This window comes from Nicotiana tabacum, chromosome 2 (assembly GCF_000715075.1).
Source record: "Nicotiana tabacum cultivar K326 chromosome 2, ASM71507v2, whole genome shotgun sequence".
In the NCBI taxonomy this organism is placed as follows: Eukaryota; Viridiplantae; Streptophyta; class Magnoliopsida; order Solanales; family Solanaceae; genus Nicotiana; species Nicotiana tabacum.
The window spans coordinates 59,432,484-59,454,176 of NC_134081.1; the positions used below are offsets into that span (position 1 = coordinate 59,432,484).

At 35.8% G+C, this 21,693-nt stretch overlaps 1 protein-coding gene across 1 annotated transcript; it reads left to right on the forward strand.

The window, feature by feature from the left end:
- Window positions 1–13,412: 13,412 nt before the first annotated feature.
- LOC107763380 (uncharacterized) lies at window positions 13,413–17,177 on the forward strand. The gene has a single exon (XM_016581873.2). It carries the CDS (start codon window positions 13,692–13,694, stop codon window positions 17,100–17,102), a length of 3,411 nt encoding a protein of 1,136 aa, XP_016437359.2. The 5' UTR covers window positions 13,413–13,691; the 3' UTR covers window positions 17,103–17,177.
- Window positions 17,178–21,693: the final 4,516 nt, after the last annotated feature.

A 21,693-nucleotide genomic window follows, 5' to 3' on the forward strand; every position in this document is an offset into this window, starting at 1 on the left:
GTTCACGACAAATATTTGGAAGAAATTTCAGCAAGGTCTGGGTACTCAGGTGAATCTTAGTATAGCCTTTCACCCACAGACTGATGGGCAGGCAGAGCGAACTATTCAGACACTTGAGGATATGTTGCGCGCTTGTGTTCTTGACTTCAAAGGTAGCTGGGATGGCATTTTCCACTCATAGAATTTGCCTACAACAATAATTATCATGATAGCATTCAGATGGCACCGTTTGAGGCTTTATATGGTAGGCGATGTAGATCTCCCATTGGGTGGTTTGAGATTAGGGAAGCAGAGTTGATAAGGCCAGACCTCGTGCATCATGCTATGGAAAAATTTAAGATCATTAAGGAGCGTTTAAAGACTACTCAGAGTCGTCAGAAGTTCTATTCGGATGTTCGTCGTAGGGATTTGGAGTTCAAAGAAGATGATTAGGTATTCTTGAAGGTTTCCCCCATGAAGGGTATAATGCGATTTGGTAAGAAAGTGAAATTGAGTCCGAGATATGTCGGACCATACAAAATCATTCAAAGGATCGGTGAGGTGGCGTACAAGCTTGAGCTACACCTGAGATGTCATTAGTGCAACCGGTGTTTCATGTGTCTATGTTGAAGAAAGTAGTTGGAGACCCGACACTCATTGTTCCAGTTGATACTATTGAGGTTAATGAGGAATTGACTTGTGAAGAGATTCCAGTTTCTATTATTGATCGGCAAGTCTGAAAGTTGAGAAATAAAGAAATTGCCTCCGTGAAAGTGTTATGGCGAAACCACCAGGTTGAAGAGGCCACCTGGGAGCCCGAAGAAGAAATGAAGAAGAAGTATCCTTATTTGTTTAAATAGCTATGTAATCGTTCTATGAAATTGTTCCCAATGAATTACGTATCCTTTGTACAGCTTATGCTAAGGGTGTTCCTTTTCTAGTAATATATTGCTTAGGAGGCCACGGTTGGTATTGTTCTAATGTCATATTGTGTCATCGGGTTATGTATATGTTGTTAGGATTGATTTCTGGGATTCTCTGACAGGTGAATAGGCCCAGTTACATGGGAGACTCTGGCGAAATGTTTTGGAGATTTAGGAAATTAGCCAAATTTTAAAACTGCTGGTGTGTGTGAATTTACAGTTGGGCCACATTGGATGCTAATGACATATTTTGACCCTCATTCGAGGACAAATGATCCTAAGTGGGGGAGAATGTAAGGCCCCGTAAAATTTCATAAAGGAATTTAAGGTTTCGTGGTACCGAGGTAGTCTTACATGTTTGAGGCTGATGCCTTGAGTTGTAGGGTAGAAAGTTTGAGCAGTCTAGCATATCTACCAGCAGCAGAATGGCCAATGGCATTGTATGTTCAGACCTTGGCCAACCAGTTTGTTAGATTGGATGTTTCTAAGACGAGCCAGGTTTTGGCTTGTGTGGTTTCTCAATCTTTTCTTTATGATCGAATTAGAGAACGTCAGTATGATAATCCCCATCTACTTGTCCTTAAGGGCACGGTTCAGCATAGTGATGCCAAGGAGGTCACTATTGGAGATAATGGTGCATGGCGGATGCAGAGAAGGCTATGTGTGCCCAATGTAGATGGTTTGAGTGAGTTGATTCTCCATGAGGATCGCAGTTCGTGATACTCCATTCATCTAGGTGCCGCGAAGATGTATCAGGACCTAAGGCAACATTATTGATAGAGGAGAATGAAGAAGGACATAGTGGAGTATGTAGCTCGGTGCCTAAATTGTCAGCAGGTGAAGTATGAGCATCAGCGTCTAGGTGGATTGCTTCAGAAGCTAGAGATTTCGGAGTGGAAATGGGAGCAGATCACTATGGATTTTGTTATTGGACTCTTACTGGCTCAGAGGAAGTTCGATGCAGTTTGGGTGATTGTGGATAGGTTGACCAAGTCGGCTCATTTCATTCTAGTGGTGACTACTTGTTCTTCTGAGCAGTTGGCTAGAGTTTATATCCGTGAGATTGTCAGGCTTCATGGTGTGCCGGTATCCATCATCTCTGACTGGGGTACGCAATTTACATCTGTAAGGCCCCATAAAATTTCATAAAGGAATTTAAGGTTTTGTGGTGCCGAGGTAGGCTTACGTGTTTGAGGATTATAGAAATTCTACTCGAACTTTTTGGGTTGATCAGTGAGTTGGGGAGTTGAAGAAAATCTTTGGAAGTGTAGGATATTTCTATAGTTCATTCTGCGACCCCAGAATCACTCTACGGGCCGCATAACTGCCGCAGAGTGAAGCAGAAACTTGAGCTAAATTTTAGGACCATTGTGCTGTCCATTATGCAGCCGCATAACTATTTTGCGGGCCGCAGATCCCATCGCAGAACCAGCATGAGAAATGTTTGAAGAAGATTCTGCAGTTCATTATGTGATAGCAGAACAGGTCTGCGTACCGTAGACCGGTCGCAGAGTGGAGCAGTATTGCCCAGTTCCGGAGGTCCATTATGCGGCCCATTCCGCAGACCGTAGAAGCATTATGCGGTCGCATATGCGATCGCAGATCTGTGTCGGGGCTCCATTTTTCTGATTTTTATAATCCGATCCCATTTTTATAAAACTGCTTTGGGGATCATTTTTAAGGGTTTCATCTAATATTTTTCGAGAGAGGTGAGAGTATCTTAGAGAGAGGAAAAGAAGACCTAGCCATTTTGTTCAACAATTCTTGCTCAAGGCTTGAAGATTTTATAAGGATCTTTCTAGGGCTTCAAAGAGTTAAGAATTCCTTTCCCCAATTCTTTAATTTTGAGTTTGGGGTAAAAGATGGATGGTTGGGAGTATAATTCTTAGGTGTGAGAGTATTATGTATACATACATGTACCAATAAGGCTTGTGAGAAGATTGTTGAGCTCAAATAAGTATAGATTGGGTTGTGAAATGAAGAAAATCTTGTAGAAGAACCTTGTAGCCAAATTTGCACACCTAGTATTTGATAAAATGCTCAAATGAGCTGAAACCATGAATATCTTCCTAATTTGTGTTCAATTTTGTTATGACTCAAAATAGATTGGAATTGCTAGGATTTTCGGAACATTGTAGTAATTTAAGGAAAGCTCAAATCGAGGTATGTTGGCTAAATTACTCTCTTAGAATTGAATCCCACGGTATACATGTAATTTATGTAAGTCCCGAGTTGTTCATTATAAAATTGGCAATTCAAAATAAGCTTGTGTTGAAAGATATATGTTCAATATGTATTCCAAATGCTTTTATCATGTTATGTTATCATTTGAGAATGTGTTCAAAGTATGGGTTGTGCATTTAAAATGTTTCGATTTCAAGTTAAGTTCAAACGAAGGCTATTATACCAAATTTTGTGAAATTTCTCTATGTGCATAAGACTCTTAATTACTCACATGTGTACTAAAAATCTTTATTTGAAATGTCTTATTGTTGATGATGATGATGATGTTTGAAAGTGAAAAAGGTGAGCATGAAATACTAAATACGGGCGACGTGCCAAAAATAATTTTATAAGTGTGGCCACTTATGCCAATGAAAGGAAAAGATGTGAAAGAAGTATGAAACGAGATGATTGGTAGAAAAGGATGATGTCGATCCACACATCATTATGGTGAGACGGCCTAGCCGATTGGGTCGTGATCGGACGCCATGTCGCACACATAGTGGTGATTGTGCTGGAAATTGTAATTGAAATCGTGATTGTGGTTGATGTCTTGGATGAGCCGGCCTAGCCGATCGGGCCGTGATCAGACTCCGTGCTAAAAGTACGGTGGTATTGGTATTGTGAGCGGTGACATATTGGTACTAAAGATCTCCCAACTTAAAATATAGAAATTTATTTGAACATTATCTTGGTCCTAACTTAAGGTCTGATGTTATTTGAGGCTTCCACTAATATTATGATTGTTCTTGCTTGTATTATTGATCGTTCTATTGAGAGGGTATTTTGTCATTCATACTAGTACTATTTCATATGTACTAACGTCCCTTTTGCCAGGGACGCTGCATCTTCAATGAATACAGGTGGTTCTATAGTAAGAGACATTGATCAGTGATAGCGGTACACCCTCTTCCCAGCTGACTTGGTGAACCCCACTTCATTTTGGGGTCATGTATCTTTTTTTCTTCGTGTATTGTGTTTGAGGTATAGCCGGGGCCTTATTGCCGGCACTATCATAGTACTCTTTCATATTTATTAAAGGCTTCGTAGACATAGTGTGGGTTGTATATTAGTGTTGGGGGAAGTTAAACAAGTTATGTTGTGTTTGAATTACTTGTTCCTCTTCAGACCATGAAAATCTGTGTAGTTTGAGACTTTAAAATAAAGTAACTAATGGTAATGAATTGGTATTGTACACATGATCTCTTTATTGTCTAATTAATGAAAATATGTATTATCTATATTCATAAGTGAGTTTGGGTAGAAAGTATCTAACAGGCTTGCTTGACCGGGTTCACTCGGTTGAGCGCAGGTCGCACTCTCCGAGTTCGGGGCGTGACAACATCACATTTCTGGAAAGTCGTATAGCATGAGTTAGGTACTCGGGTTGAGTTGAGCATAACATTCCACCCTCAGACGGATGGATAGTCCGAGCGCACTATTCAGATATTGGAGGATATGATCCGTGCATGTGTGATGGAATTTGGGGGTTCTTGGGATCAGTTCTTGACACTTGCGGAGTTTGCCTACAATAACAGCTACCAGTCGAGCATTCAGATGGCCCCGTATAAGGCTTTGTATGGTAGATAGTGTCGGTCTCCAGTAGGTTAGTTCGAGCCTGCGAGGCTAGGCTATTGGATACAAACTTGGTTTAGGATGCTTTGGAAAAAGTTAAATTAATTCAGGATCGACTTCGTACAGCCCAATCCATGCAGAAGAGTTATGCGGATCGGAAGGTTCGCGACATGGAATTCATGGTTGTGGAGCGGGTCTTGCTCCGGGTTTCGCACATGAAGGGTGTTATGAGGTTCGAGAAGAAGGAAAAGTTGAGCCCTAGGTATATCAGGCCTTTTGAGATTCTTGAAAGGATTGGAGAAGTGGTCTACAGACTTGCACTACCACCTCGTCTATCTGTAGTTCATCTAGTATTCCATGTTTCTATGCTCTGGAGGTATAACGGCGATCCGTCTCATGTGTTAGACTTCATCTCGTTCTAGTTGGACAAGGATTTGTCTTATGTTGAGGACGAACGTTTGTTTTAAGGGGGGTGTAACGATCCGGCCAGTCGTTTTGAGAGTATTAGCCCTGATCCCCTAGTTTTTGCTCTCTCTGTTTCATTTTGTGGTTACTTGACTTACCGGGGTGCTTGGTATCAGGTTCGGGAGAGTTTCCGAGTGAAGTGGGATACATAGTCCCTAAGTTTGAAGTTTAAGTTATAAGAGTTAACCGTAGGTTGACTTGTGTGAAGATGACTCTAGAATGGAGTTTTGTCGGTTTCAATAGTTCCGTATGGTTATTTTGGTCTTAGGAGCATGTCCGGATGTTGATTTGGAGGTCCGTAGGTCATTTCGGCGTTAATTGGCGAAACTTGAAAGATTTTTGGAAAGTATGACCGGGAGTGAACTTTTTGATATCGAAGTCGGATTCCAATTTCGGAAGTTGGAATAGTTCTATAATGTCATTTAAGACCTGTGTACAAAATTTGAGGTCAATCGGACTTGATTTGATAGGTTTCAAAATCGGATGTGGAAGTTAGAAGTTTATAAGTTCCTTAAGCTTGAATTGGGGTGTCATTCATGGTTTTAGCGTTGTTTGATGTGATAAGACTCGACTAAGTTTGTATGATTTTTTAGGACTTGTTGGTATTATTGGTTGAGGTCCCGGAGGCCTCTGGGGTGATTCGGACCATGTTCGGCACATTTCGTAACATTAAGATTGTTGGAATCTGGTTTCCTTCTACGCGTTCGCGTAGAGTTTTCAGAGATGTCTGGAAATTTACCATTCGCGTTTGCGAAGATGGCCAAGCGTTCGCGAAGGGGTCAGGTCTTGGTACTATGTGATCGCGAACCGGTTAACATGTTCGCAATGATGAAGGGAGCTTGGATGAGTCTCACACGTGGTCTACGCATTCGTGAGAAGGACTTCGTGATCGCGAAGCTTGAGAAACTTTGGTCACCGCGTTCACGAGTTGGCCCTCACGTTCGTGTAAGAGAAATTTGGGCAGTAACACTTTTGTGCTTTGCGAACGCGAGGTAATTTCCGCGTTCGCGAAGAAGGATTTAATTGGGCAGCAGATTAAAATTTCAAAATCGAGGGTTTGATTTCATTTTCACTTTGGGACTTTGATAGCTCGGATTGAGGCGAGATTTTGAGGGATTTTCATTGAAAACATTTGTGTAAGGATTCTTGACTCGTTTTTTTATTAAATTCCATTTATCTATCTTCGACTTCTTCATTTAATTAAGGATTTGGATTGAAAAATTGGGGAATAAGGTGTAAAAGTTCTTAGACCGAATTCTTGAGTTTTGAAAGGCTAAATGGGATCGGATTTGAATAATTCTTGTATGGTTGGACTCGATATCGAATGAGTGTTCGGTTTTTATAATTTTAATCGGGTTCTAAGATGCGGGCCCGGATTGACTTTTTGGGACAATTTTTTCAATTCTTGCAAAAATCATAATTTCATAATTTAGATTAGTTTCCTATAGTTATATTTATAGTATATAATTATTTTTGGCTAGATTTGAGTCATTCGAAGTGGGAAAGTCGAGGAAAGACCTTCTTATTGATTGATTGAGCGAGGTTTGACGTAAGTGACTTTTCTAACCTTATGTGGGGGAAATTTCCCTTACGATTTGTTACTGTTACAGTAATTTGCAATATGTGAAGGCCGTGTACGCAATATGATGAGTGCGTACACAGGATAAATATTGAAAATCCGATTTTAGCTAAGTAGTTTTCTTTTATGCCTTAATTAAGTTACTTTAGCATGTATAGTCATCATGTTTAGCCTAATTTCACATGTCTACTTGTCTTGTATCTTATTTGCAACTTGCACTACATGCTTAGTTGATTTACCTGCTTTCTTGATTTCGTATTCGTTATTTATCTGTGGGATTCTTTACATGGAATTGCTATCCTGGAAATATCATTGTTTCAGTTGTTATATTTTGATTTTTCGTGATTATTGTTGAGGTGATTGGTTGGTTGTTGCACGAGGTTTCTACCGTGTTGTGACTATTATTGCACGAGGTTTCTGTCGTATGGTAGTTATTGTTACACGAGGTTTTTGTCGTGCGGTAGTTATTATTTGCACGAGGTTTCTGTCATGCTGTTTGTGATTATTGATATGCATACGATGGTATAAGGTCAAGGTGTTGAAACACATGCGGTGAGATAATGTTGGCTTGATACGCGTGGCAAGTAGGGGAACTACTAGAAGTTATGCAGTGTGATAAGGTGGGCTAAAACGCAGGGTGCTATTTCGGAAAAATAATTTTCAAAACAAAAATATAAAGGCTCCCGCGGTGATATAAGGAAAGAGTGTGAGCTATTTTCACTTTTGGGACTACGAGGCGGTACCTGGGGAGTGCCATGTTGTTCTTTTCTATTTGATATATTGTTTGTTGTTGTTTTTCCTTAATATGTTAGATTCTTATTTCCTTCTGTGTTGTATTTGCTTTATGTGATTTTCGTGTTGTTATTTTTCGTAAATTCTCATAGTTTCATTTCCCTGCCATTTTATTATATCATTATATCTTCTGCCTTATTTCTTATATTTCCAGTAGGGTCCTGACCTGACCTCATCACTACTCTACCGAGGTTAGGCTTGGCACTTACTGGGTACCGTTGTGGTGTACTCATACTACGCTTATGTATATGTTTTGTGCAGATTCAGGTATATCTTATCAGTCTCGGTATTAGTGTGATGTGTTGCTGCTTTGGAAACTTCAAGGTACACCTCCCCGCGTCCGCAGGTCTCGGAGTCCCCTTATATCCTGTTCCTTTTCTTACTTCTTTATATCTTTATAGAAAGTGATGTATAGGAGTGTTCCACACTTTATCTAGAGCTTGCGACTTATATTTCACCGGGTTTTGGGATTTGTATATGTTGAGTGGCAGTTTTCATTTATATAGATGTTGATGTTTGAGATTTAAGTTATTATTTCGATATTTCTGCATGTTTGTTAGGCTTACCTAGTCTTAGAGACTATGTGTCGTCACGACATCCTACGGAGAAAATTTTGGGTCGTGACATGTATGTTATATACAAAAATATACAAATTTTATACACTTCTTCAGCTACCAAATGTAAAAAGTTTCTGGCGCGGGCTAAAAGTGATAATACCCCAAATTTGATCACATCAAAAAACATGCAAATAGCTAGATTGTGAAACTAATGAACAAATGATGTAGGAAGTTTAAATTAAGATCATTTCCAGAAAAAAGGAAGAAAAAAATCATTTCAAGAATTTTACTCAAAATCATAACAACCCACTCTCTACCACACCTATCAAATTCAATTTTTTTCGACTACATCTTACTTCGAGCATGTTTGGTAGAGCACAATTTGTACTTTTAGTCTATAATCATAATATATAGTTATTTAATCAAATTATTGTAAGTTAGTTAGAATCCAATCAAACGTATAGTTTATTCTTATAATAATAAGTGGACTTATTCAATTTATCTCAGCTAACAACATAATTAAATTGCAACGGATGTGTACGAAGTGTTTGTGATTATCATTTCCCACTTTGGTAGCTAGCATTTTTTATTTTATTTTTTGTTTTTCCGAAATAATTAAGTTCGTAACTTATTTAACAACTTAAGGTCTATATATATATATGGTAGCGACGTGAAATTTGTCTACACAATAACAAGTTAATTAAAAGTCCACGGCAGGTAACTGAATATAGTGATGTGCATGGTTAAACAAACCAGAAAAGCTTTAAATTATAGTATGCATTAACTCTCTATTAAAGTAGTTTAAGCAGTTACGTTGTTGACCATATTTTTCAGGTCTACCAATTGATCGAACATATTTGCTATAGACACTGTAATTTATAATTGCTACTAATCACAAAGGGGTACTCAGTCAGCTTTTTCTTATACTAATACTAATCTCCGATTGAATTTCTATCAGCGGTAAATGTGCTTAAGTACACAATACTTTGTATGTACGTCCAGAGGCGGATGTAGCTTAGAAGCTACGGGTTCAACTGAATCCATAACTTTTGACGTGGAGTAAAAATTCATTAAAATTACAAAAATAGTAGATATGAACCCATAACTTTAAAAATATAATGGGTTCAATATTAAAAATTTTAAAATTAAACCCATATGATTTAAATTCTGGATCCGCCTCTGTGTACGTCTGGTAATACTATTATTACCTTTAAGTAACTTAATAGTGTAGAAATTTCTTACATGAAAAAGTGTAAAATATTAAACCTAGAGATGAAATGAGGATGAATAATTTGCTATAACTGATTAGTTTAATGTTTTAACTTAAGTGCCTTCCTAAATTACTAAAAAATTTGGTTCTTTGTCTTATTCCTTACGCGTAATGAAATAAACAATAAAAAATAAGAACAACAATTTCTACGTGGAAAATCAGCCGGTTCAAAAGTGCAAAAATCACAACCTACCACGTATGATTTTAACTTTAACTTCACTAAAATAAATGAACCAAATGTACTAATTATTATAAGCCTTGTAAACCAATACCCACACAATTCTCCTACTTCAATTATTTGAATGAATTACAAGTTACTCTAACTTGCATATTCAAATATTACTCCGACTAACAAGCTTTGAATAACTTCTCGCTTATAACTCGATTTCCTAATACACATAAACTAACAGACGCAAGAAGAACACAGATACTGATGATCGACTTGAGTGTTGAACTTGAAATGCAGTATTTTGTTCTTCAGTTAATGTGCAAAAGGATAATTTTCTCATTCCATGGGGAAAGTATTTAACTTCCCAATACTCCGAGAACTTCGGGAGTTCTACACATAGTCAACTTTTTGTTTGATAGCAATCCTAAAATTTCAAGGACTCCACGAATCTTGTGACTCTTGTCTATCACTTATGCGAGCAGATATTCTTGGACAATAGTCCTTATCGCATCAAGAGCCTTTTTCAGCGATCTCGGACTATAGAAACTTTGTGTAAAAGTTATTGCCTTGTAAGAGCCTTAAGCAACTACTTTGAGTACCCGGTTCTTAGCACACTTCATTAGACACCTTGAATACCTGATTCTTAGCACACTTTCACTGGACACACTTTGTTAATCATCAAAACCATAATTTTAAACACGATCCATATATGTAACTTTAAATCTTTATTTTAATACGAGATAAAATTCATTTTTGACAATTCAGAACTGACAAGAAATATTTTGCGTGGAAACATTTTTTAAGTCCATATAGTTGGCCAGAATTTTCTAAAGAAGATGGCTGGCAGACCGGCAATTGCTTCCTCTACAGAAATGGATTTGCAAATGTCCCCATTTTTGAAAAATGGAATGCTATTGACTTTTTAGCCGTTTTTTTATATGTATTAACAAATCTTCTTTAATTGTTTCAATGACTTCCGATCTCTCCTGTCCGTTTCCTTTTCTTTATATATATATATATATATATATATATATATATATACTTATTATAATTTCACTGCTTTTTTTAATTTAATATTTTATACTATTATTATTTGGTTATCAAAAAGGGAAAAACGAATATATAGTATACAAACAAGTCACACCTTCTCATAGTAATCCCACTTTGAAGCTAATTCCATTCGCTTAAGTTTAAAAGTTTTACATTTGTCTACCAATTATTTTGACTTGTTACTTACTAATTTTCTGCTTTTTCCCCTTTAGTTAAAAAATGAAAATGGAAATTCATTATTGGACAAAAATAATCAATTATTCTAGAGAACGTACGCAAGCGGTTGCTGATTAATATTTCAAATCCACCAGTAAGCAAATCATTTGGTTTTCGGATAAAATAATATTGAGATTATAATGCCGAAATTATATTATTGAAATTAATAATCTCTGGAAATATTTTAGTATTTATGATTTGTTTGGTTCTTGCATTACATATGAGATATACAATGTATAATCTAAACATATCTTCAATTGTAAACTAGATAAATTGGATAAACTTTTATTTCTAATTTTAACCGGTAGAAGAATGATATTTTGTTTTATCTACGAATAACTAATCTTTGGATTGTTATCCCATATTGAATTTGATACAAAATTATATCGGTGTTATTTACATCGAAAATAAAAAAATATAACCAAACAAAAATTAAAATAACAATGAATTTCATCTCTGAAGTATTTTCACAATCCCAATAATCAAACGAGCCTTAAGACTTTTAGGCTATCCTACTTTACTTTGGTTGTTGATTTATAAGCAAAAGAGAGATTAAGAGGCAACAATAACAAATCAGCGTAAATTCCATAAGTGAGATTTGGAGAGTATAGTATATACACAGACTTTATTCTAATCTTGAGAAGATAGAGAGGCTGTTTCCAATGGACCGTGAGTTCAAGAAAAGATGAGAAAAAAAAAAAAAAAAGATTAAGAGGACGAAAGAAAAAAGAAAAGGAAGAAAAAGCGCTTCATGGAAATTTCACCTATGACTAATTTAAAAAGGAGAGGGAGAGAGAGGGGGGAGGCTCAACGAAATTGCATGTGAGAGAATACAATGGAAAATAGCCAACCCCACTCCCAGCGTAGAAACTGATTGCTAAATATTTAGTCGTATTTAAATTATTCCACGCATTGTAACATTAATATTTAAATTTTAAAATTAAAATAATTATATATGTTATTACTCATGATTAAAAGATACAGATTTGTGATCAAAACACATACAGTAACTTACATATTAATTTTCTCTTATTATAGAAGCGGCAGTTGAGCTCCATCAGGAGTCAGTGTCATCAACATGCCTGCTTAGGCTTTTATATTTTTGCCATTGTTTTTCTATATTATTACGTTGAATGTCATAAGAGAATTGGGTAAATAAAGGAAACTTTTCAGGCAATTTAAAGGGCCACTTATATAGGTAAAAAATTTGCTCTAAAAGGTGAAGGCTTTGCCTCTTCTGCTGAGTTATATTTTTGCCACTGTTTTTCTATATTATTACGTTGAATGTCATAAGAGAATCTGGTAAATAAAGGCAAATTCTCAGACAATTTAATGGGCCACTTATATAGGTAAAACAATAGCTCTAAAAGTTGCAGGCTTTGCCTCTTGTACTGAGTCAGGGTATTAACAGCAGGGCACGTGTAATTATGTGTATATTTATATTAAACTTAGTTTTAATTATTTAGCATAATATAAACGTATACTAATTTATTTTACGAAAAGTAATTCTTCAATAATTGAGAAATTCATCTTTTAAAAATATAAAACAAAAACTACTCTTTTTTTTAGTTGTAGAGAAAATTAAACTACCTTATGAATAAAATTAATTTGATTGAAAAGGGATTAATGAGAATATTACACGTAAAACTACAGCGTGTCAAAGAAATTTGTATACAAGTTAAGGGGGCAGAGTATGTATTAGGCCAATATTATTTTACCTTCCAATATGTATTTAAGTTAAATAAAATGAGACGAAAATACAAACTAAATATTAGCAACATTTATGAGTTTATGATAAGGTTCAATTATATTATAAAGAGTTGTCATTCGTAAAGCTATGTATAGAGAATGATCGCTAATTAATAAGAATTTCATATATGAAATGTTTAAAAATATGAATAAATATTATTTGAAGTTTGAGTCAATTATCTGCCCGGATTTGAAGTAGTTCAATCTCTTTAATGCTACTTCAGAAATCAAATCTGAAGTTCTTTTATCTTTCAAATGCAACTTCAGAAATTCAAATCTTATGTTCACTTTATTGAATGCAACTTCAAAAATTCAAATTTTAAGTAATTCACTCTATTGAATGCAACTTCAGATTTCGAATCCTAAATTCTGAAATATAAACTTGTTTTTCGATTTTCAACACACGATTCAATGCCCAAATCTACTTTAAATGAACTCACATTTGAAACATAACTTTCAAATATCAAAAATAACAAATCTCGATCATCAAATTATCGAAATAACAATAAATTTAGCAAACCCATTTTCCAACTAAAAAGAAGAAGAAAACAAAATTAAGAGAAAAAGAAAAATATATGTATATATTTGAAGTTATCTAAAAATTGGGTATCGGTTCAACTTTTTTTTAAAAGTGGATATAAATTTAACGAATGGCCCAAAATTAAGTGTAACATGAAAATTTTGCCTGTGACTATGGTTGTTGGGCCGGGCAGAGCCCGGGCTAATTGTAACTACTTTGGTGTAAACGAGCAAGTTGTTATTGAAAATGCCCAATCATAAATTCAAACAAATGCAAAAGGTCAAGGTTATGATTAATTTATTCAACATAGACAAATAAGATACCAGTAGCGTCAAAGTCATCCAGAGAATAAACAAATAAGCCGACATAAAAACGCGTAGAAAAGAAAACAATACACAACCAGCAGTTCTCCTATCTTCCTTTTGACCATTTCTTGCATCATTTCTTCTTCTTTTCTCTTCTTCAAGCTTCCCCGCAACTACTGTCTTTCTATCTTCTCCTTTACTTTAGTCAGAACGTGAAGAAGGTTGAACTTACAAAGTGTAAAAGAACAAGTTTGATGGGTTATAATTCTATCAAGACTTCATTTTTCAGTCTTATGGGAGTCTATGCAAGTTATATGCAATGAGAATTATACACTTTCTATGGTTTTTCTTGATACCCTTTTGGCAAATCTTATCAGGTAATGAGATTTTCTTGGTTTCCTCTCAATGTCTTGATGATCAAAAATCATTGTTGCTGCAGTTGAAGGGCAGCCTACAATATGACTCTAGTGGGTCAAATAAATTGGCATATTGGAACAAGAACACAAGTGACTGTTGCAAATGGGATGGGGTGACATGTGATAGCTCTGGTCATGTGATTAACTTGGAATTGGATAATGAGGCAATTTCTGGTGGAATTGAGAATTCAAGTGCTCTTTTCAGTCTTCAGTATCTTGAGAAGCTAAATTTGGCTTACAACAGGTTCAATGTTGGAATACCAGTTGGTATAGACAACTTAACGAACTTGAAGTACCTGAATTTATCGAATGCCGGTTTTGTTGGCCAAATTCCTATGATGTTATCAAGATTAACAAGGCTAGTTACTCTTGATCTCTCAACTCTTTTCCCTGGAATTCAACCTCTAAAACTAGAGAATCCCAATTTGAAACAGTTCATTGAGAATACAACAGAGCTTAGAGAGCTTTACCTTGATGGTGCTGATCTTTCAGCTCAGAAGAGTGAGTGGTGTCAATCTTTATCTTCATATTTGCCTAACTTGACAGTCTTGAGCTTGCGTACTTGTCGAATTTCAGGCCCCATTGATGAATCACTTTCCAAGCTTCGATTTCTTTCTATCATCCATCTTGACCAGAATAATCTCTCTACCACAGTTCCTGAATATTTTGCCAATTTCACAAACTTGACTACATTGACCCTCGGTTCTTGTAATCTTCAGGGAGTATTTCCTGAAAAGATCTTTCAGATACAAGCTCTAGAGACTTTGGCCTTGTCAAATAATAAGTGGCTTAGTGGCAGTTTTCCAAAATTTTCTCGAAACAGATCTTTGAGGACGATATCACTAAGCTACACAAACTTTTCTGGTTCATTACCAGAGTCCATTTCAAACCTTCATAACTTGTCCAGGGTAGAGCTCTTCAATTGCAGTTTCAGTGGATCAATACCTTCCACAATAGCAAACCTTAGCAATCTTGTTTATTTAGATGTCTCCTCGAACAATTTCACTGGTTCTATCCCATATTTCCAACGGTCCAAGAAACTCACCTACTTAGACCTTTCTCGTAATGATCTAACTGGTCTCTTGTCTTCAGCTCATTTTGAAGGACTCTCAGAGCTTGTCTACATAAATCTAGGGAACAACTTGCTCAACGGGATCCTTCCTGCATATATCTTTGAGCTCCCCTCCTTGCAGCAGCTTTTTCTTAACGGCAATCAATTTGTTGGCCAAGTCAAAGAATTCCGCAATGCATCCTCCTCTCTGCTGGATACTATTGATTTGAGTAACAACCATCTGAATGGATCGATTCCCAAGTCCATATTTGGAGTTGAGAGGCTTAAGGTCCTCTCACTTTCTTCCAACTTGTTTAGTGGGAGAATGTCACTTGACCTGATTGGGAGGCTCAGTAACCTTACAAGACTAGAGCTTTCTTACAATAACTTGACCATTGATACTAGTAGCAGCAATTTGACCTCGTTCACTTTTCCCCAGTTGAGCATATTGAATCTAGCTTCTTGTCGGCTGCAAAAGTTTCCTTATCTTCAAAATCAGTCAAGGATGATCCACTTAGATCTTTCTGACAACCAAATACGGGGAGCAATACCAAATTGGATTTGGGGAATTGGTGATGGAGCTCTCGCTCACCTGAATCTTTCCTTTAATCAGCTGGAGTACGTGGAACAGCCATACAATGTTTCCAGCAATCTTGTAGCCTTTGACTTGCATTCCAACCGTATAAAAGGTGACCTACCAATTCCACCTTCTTCTGCCATCTTTGTGGACTACTCGAGCAATAATTTCAGCAATTCCATCCCACTGGATATTGGTGATTATCTTGCTCTTGCTTCCTTTTTCTCAGTAGCAAATAATGAACTCGCTGGAAGAATTCCTGAATCCATATGCAAGGCTAGCTACCTTCAAGTTCTTGATTTGTCTTGCAATGCCTTGAGTGGAACAATACCACGATGTATACTGGAAAATAGTACAACTCTTGGAGTGCTGAATCTAGGGAATAATAGACTCAATGGTGTTATACCATATTCATTTCCAATTCGTTGTGCTCTAAAAACTTTAGACCTCAGTAGGAATAGCTTAGAAGGGAAGCTGCCGAAGTCGCTGGCCAGCTGCGAGTTGTTGGAGGTCCTGAATGTTGGAAATAACAGACTTGTTGATAGTTTCCCGTGCATGTTGAGTAGCTCGTACAGTCTGAGAGTCCTAGTCTTGCGCTCCAATCTATTCACAGGAAGTCTTGAGTGTGATCCAACTAGAAATAGCTGGCAAAATCTCCAGATCATAGATATAGCTTCCAACAACTTCACTGGTATGTTGAATGCAGAATGCTTTTCAAATTGGAGAGGAATGATGGTTGAAGATGATTACATGGAGTCAGGACGCCACATCCAGTTTAGGTTCCTCCAACTAAGTAACTTATACTATCAGGACACAGTTACAATAACCATCAAAGGGATGGAGATGGAGCTTGTGAAGATTCTCAGGGTCTTCACATCTATTGATTTCTCTTCAAATAAATTTCATGGAGTGATTCCAGATACAGTCGGTGATCTTAGCTCACTTTATGTCCTGAACCTGTCACACAATGCCCTTGAGGGACCAATTCCAAAATCAATTGGGAAGCTAAAAATGCTTGGATCACTAGACCTGTCTTGGAACCAGCTGTCTGGTGATATCCCTGCGGAGCTTGCAAATCTGACATTCCTATCAGTTCTGAACTTGTCATTCAACAAATTGTTTGGAAGAATCCCATCGAGTAATCAATTTCAAACATTCTCAGCAATTTCCTTTAAAGGAAACAGAGGCCTATGCGGGTTCCCTCTCAATAACAGTTGCGAAAGCAATGCTCCAGATTTGACACCACCACCAACTTCTCAAGATGACTTTTATGATTGGCAATTCATATTCACGGGTGTGGGATATGGTGTAGGTGCAGCAATCTCCATTGCACCTCTGTTGTTTTACAAGCAAGGGAGAAAATACTGCGACAAACAATTGGAGAGAATGCTTAAACTGATGTTTCCAAGATTTGGGTTCACTTACACCAGATATGACCCTGGGAAGGTTGTGGCAGTGGATCACTTTGAAGATGAGACCTCAGATGACACTGAAGATGAGGATGAGTTCGAAGCTGAAGCATCTCTTGGGAGGTATTGTGTCTTCTGTAGTAAACTAGATTTCCAAAGAAAGAAAGCAATACATGATCCAAAATGCACTTGTCATATGTCATCATCCCCTATTTCTTTTCCTCCTACACCATCCTCTTCCTCTCCTTTATTAGTCATATTACACAAAAAGTTTTGAATTTTAAGCTTTCTCTTTGCACATTTGTAATCTGTATATAATTACAGGTAGCATAGGATATTGATTCAAAGCAAATTCAAGTCTCTCTTCAAGTCATTTATTAATTATCTTCTGTACAATTCATAATTTGTCCTTAATTTGTCGCATGCCTGGATAAAGTAAAAGGGTTGCAGTAGGTTGACGGAGCGTTTGAAACACTTTAACTATGATAGATCATTTAATTCATCCCGATGTGTACACCTAGACACACACTATGGACCTGAATAGAGCAAAATAGATACAGAAGGTTTATGAAGCCGACTTAGACTAATTTGGAATTGAAGCATAGTCGATTGAAGAATGAGATTCATCCCCTATTATTTCTCTTCCCACACCAGCCTCTTCTTCACCTTTATTAGTCATATATAGGGCTGGCAAGTGGGCCGGTCCCGGACCTAAATGGGCCAAATGGGTCGGTCCAAACGGTCCCGGGCCGGTCCCAAAATTAAACGGGCCAAACGGGCTTTTTGTAGGGATCGGCCCGGGAGCAGGACCGTTTGGTCCCGGGCTAAACGGGCTAAGTGGGCCCAACATATATATTTTTTTTAAAAAAAATTAAATAAATATTAGAGACAAAAGTATGTTAAAAAAAATATCTAAGGCAATGCTTTGTAAATTTTATTATAGAATTGTGACCTAAATTTTATTTAACATCCTAAATTTTAATATTCAATATTTAATATCGAAAATTGTATTTAACATCCTAAATTATAATATTCAATATTTAATATCGAATATATATATATATATATAAAAGCTATATTCGATAAGCTATATATACATCTTATATACTATATATAAGATGTATTAGTATATAAGATGTATATATAGTATAGTATAGTATATATATTAAATGTATAAAAAGTTTGGGATTAAAACAAAGTTGGGGGGAGGGGGGGTTAAATGACAATTTTATAAATAGCCAACGGCTATTTTTGACAGGCCTACGGCTATATTGTTTTAAAAAAAAAAAAATCTTTTTTTTTATTTATAAAAATAGCCGTAGGGACCGTTTCGCCCGCTAAGGGACCGGTCCCTGGCGGGCTAAATGGTCCCGGGACTGGCGGGCCCAAATCATAGGACCGACCCACAAAACCGGCTCAGGCCCACTAAAACCGGGTCAAACGGTCCTGGCCCGTTTGACCCGCGGTCCCGGGCCGTTCCCGGACCTGAATGGCCCACTTGCCACCCTTAGTCATATATCACAAAAAGTTTTTATTTTTAAGCTTTCTCTCTGCACATTTGGTAATCTGTATATAATTACAGGTAGCATAGGATATTGAATCAAAGCAAATTCAAGTCTCTCTTCAAGACATTTATTTTCTTTAAAGGAAAATTGATAATTAAACTATCATGGAGGCTAAAAATAGTTAAACTATGAGAAATTATTTGATTCGTTCAGACAAGAAATGGACTTCGGGCCTAACTCAATCCTAAAAGGTAACTAATGAGGTAGCAGTGCAAAATCATATATGGAGACCAATTACACATGGGACTTCTCACACTGTCGCATCTCCAAGATTGGACATCTGGAGCGTGCCCAAGATCATATAAGGAGATCTATTACCTATACCACCACAGGGACTTCTAAGTTCTAACACACTATGAACTTGAATAGACCAAAATAGATATAAAAGATTTATATAGCCGGCTCTAACTAATTCCGGAATGAAACGTAGTTGATTGGACGATGCAAATTATGACCTTAGTATAATATTTATTGAAATCTAAAGCAGAGTTGATTGGACAGTTGGAATTATGATCATAGTATAATCTTCATTATGGCTCTTATACTTGCCTGTTTCTATGCCTTTCAGAAATTTCAATTTGCCAATTACAGTGGTTCAGGAATTTTATGAAACACCTGAAATTCAGTTTATTCCCATTAAATATTGGGCAAGTAGAACATGGCTAAAACAAGAAACTCGATAGAAGGGCTAAAAACAGAAATGGGAAATTACCTGTGAGTCTGTGACTGTGGAAATGGACCAAAATGGAAGTATAATAGTCTATGTTACACCATGACAGGGAGGAGTAGAGCACATTCGTGAATGTTGATGGGAAAAGTTGTCGATAGTTATTTAAAATACCAAAATGGTGCCTAAACAATTTACCATTCAAAGCCCATTTTGTCCCAACGTTCAATTATTCTCTTTGCCAATGTCCAAACTAGTTTATAATGATCCCGAACTAATTAATTTATTGATTTAAGATCTTGAATTAAATGCTCAAATTGTATCACATAATGTCAAAATCAATTTCTAGTGAGCCATATTCACAACAATTTTCTTTTTCATGCTCTATAGTTCTAGCTCTAAATAGTAAAATAAAAACAGGTAAAAAAAAGAAAGAAAGAAAGAAAGAAAGAAAGAATCAAAACCACGTGTAAACCTAAAATTTTGATTACACACATGGGAGGATATTAGAGAATCTTTACACATGTTCATCATGTTAGAGTCTATAATGGTCCTGGCTGCTCCAGTTAAGGTTTTCGCCTCGGTTGAGGCTAACATTCTTTCACGACGAGTAAGTGAATTAAGCCTCCGAAAAAGTGCAAGATAAGATTGCAAACAATAAATTTAATTGGCCGAATAGCCTAGGAGATCATTGTACTTATTTCGATTTGTCATCCCGCTCCTTATAATTCACAAAATTTTATCTGGACACTTACAATTATTTAAAAGAGTTTTTTATACACTCGATTCCTTTTTAACTATTATTTAAAAAAATAGCATCATTTATTGTTTATTCCATAAAGAGCACTTGTTTTTTCATTATTAGAATATTACAAAAATTAAGCCCAACATTCATTTTTTTCACTCCATTATTTAAAATCTGATGCATATGTGAATGCCATCTAAATTCAAGATGTATTGATTCATACGTCTTTTATACTTTGTATATCAGTATCACTTTAATTCAAAATATATTTTTATGTATATAATTTTTGTATATTTATTTGTGATGTGCCATCTTATTTTAAGATGTATTTTTAATGTATATTTCAAATATATTTTATATGCCAAGTGCCATTTTAATTCAGGATGTATTTTTTTATATATATGTTTTTTGTATATTTATATGCCATCTTAATTAAATTTAAGATATAATTTTTTATGTATATTTCACATGTCTAAGTGTCATCTTAATTGAAGATGTATTTTTTATGTATATTTTATGTGTTAATTCAATATATATTTTTTTTATATACATTTTGTATATATTAACCTATATTATTATCGTAGTAAAATCTTTATGTTAAGAAAAGAAGAAAGAAGGAAGAGAAAAACTTAAGAAAGAAAATTAAAATGAAAACGAATGGAACAAATTTAGAAAATATATTGGCTTCGGCAGAAAATAAAATTAAGAAGATGAAGAAAAAAAAGGAAAGCTAATAGATAAAGAGAAAAAAAAAATGCATAATTTTTGTACAAAGAATTATTGACTTTCCATTCAAATTGTTTATGTTTAGAGATTAATAATTAATATTCCTATTTTAATGGAACTGTGTGTTACAAATATAAATATTTTTCTGCCATAACTGTAATATTGAATTTAATACTACAAATATATTATATTTTTTTTAAATTGTGACAGTTATGTAAAATTCCATCGTTAAAATGCATGATTTTAAGCCCTTTTAACCCTGCATGTTGCTCAATCAGATGAGATTGATACCCATTTGCCACATAATTTTTATTATTACAAAAAAATTATTTTTTCGACAGAAACTATTTTTAAAAAGGAAACTGCAATTCACTCCATTTTCTCTTTCCTCCTCCCTCTTCATCTTTTTCATTTCTTTCTCTTCCCCATCGCCGCCGCCCTCCAGCCTCCACCAATTAATGGTTTCTCTTTCAAGAATCGGTGGGTTTAGCTTGAGAATTACTAAAACTCAAGCAATTTATGATTTGGACACAAGAGACTCGATTTTAAGGCTCAAAGCAATTGATATTTAAGGCTTCATTTTTTACTCAAAGGAGCTGGGTGAAACTAAGTTTGAACATTGGATATGGTGTAATTTTCAAAAATTGTTGAATATTCATAGATTGCCAAAACGAAGTTCCAGATGCTAAAAGCGTACAGATTGGAACAGTTTTACTTTTGCATTTTGGTTTAATTAATGGAAAACATGCATGTATATTTGGATATGGTTTTGGGAGAAACAGTTGTGATTGAATTGCGGTATTTAGTTTTATGAAAGAACAAACTTTTTTTTTACAACAGAATATCGGTGTTTTTAGATCTAAGCTTTATCCTTTATTTACTTTTGAGAGAGGGGGGCGGACGATGAGGAGGAGAACGACAGGGATTGAGTAACTGGAGTTTTTCATTTTTGGGTTTTGTCTAATTTTCTTTTCTTACTATTTGTCTCGTCTTTTTCTTTTATTTTAAAACATTCTTTCTTATTTAATTATTTTTTGTTTTAATATTCATACTCACGCTTGTTATACACGTGAAACACACATATTTTGTCCTCCTCAGCCATCAAGTTGCCACATATGTTCAGTCAACTGTCAGAGGAATTTAAAGTAGTATATTTTGATAACTA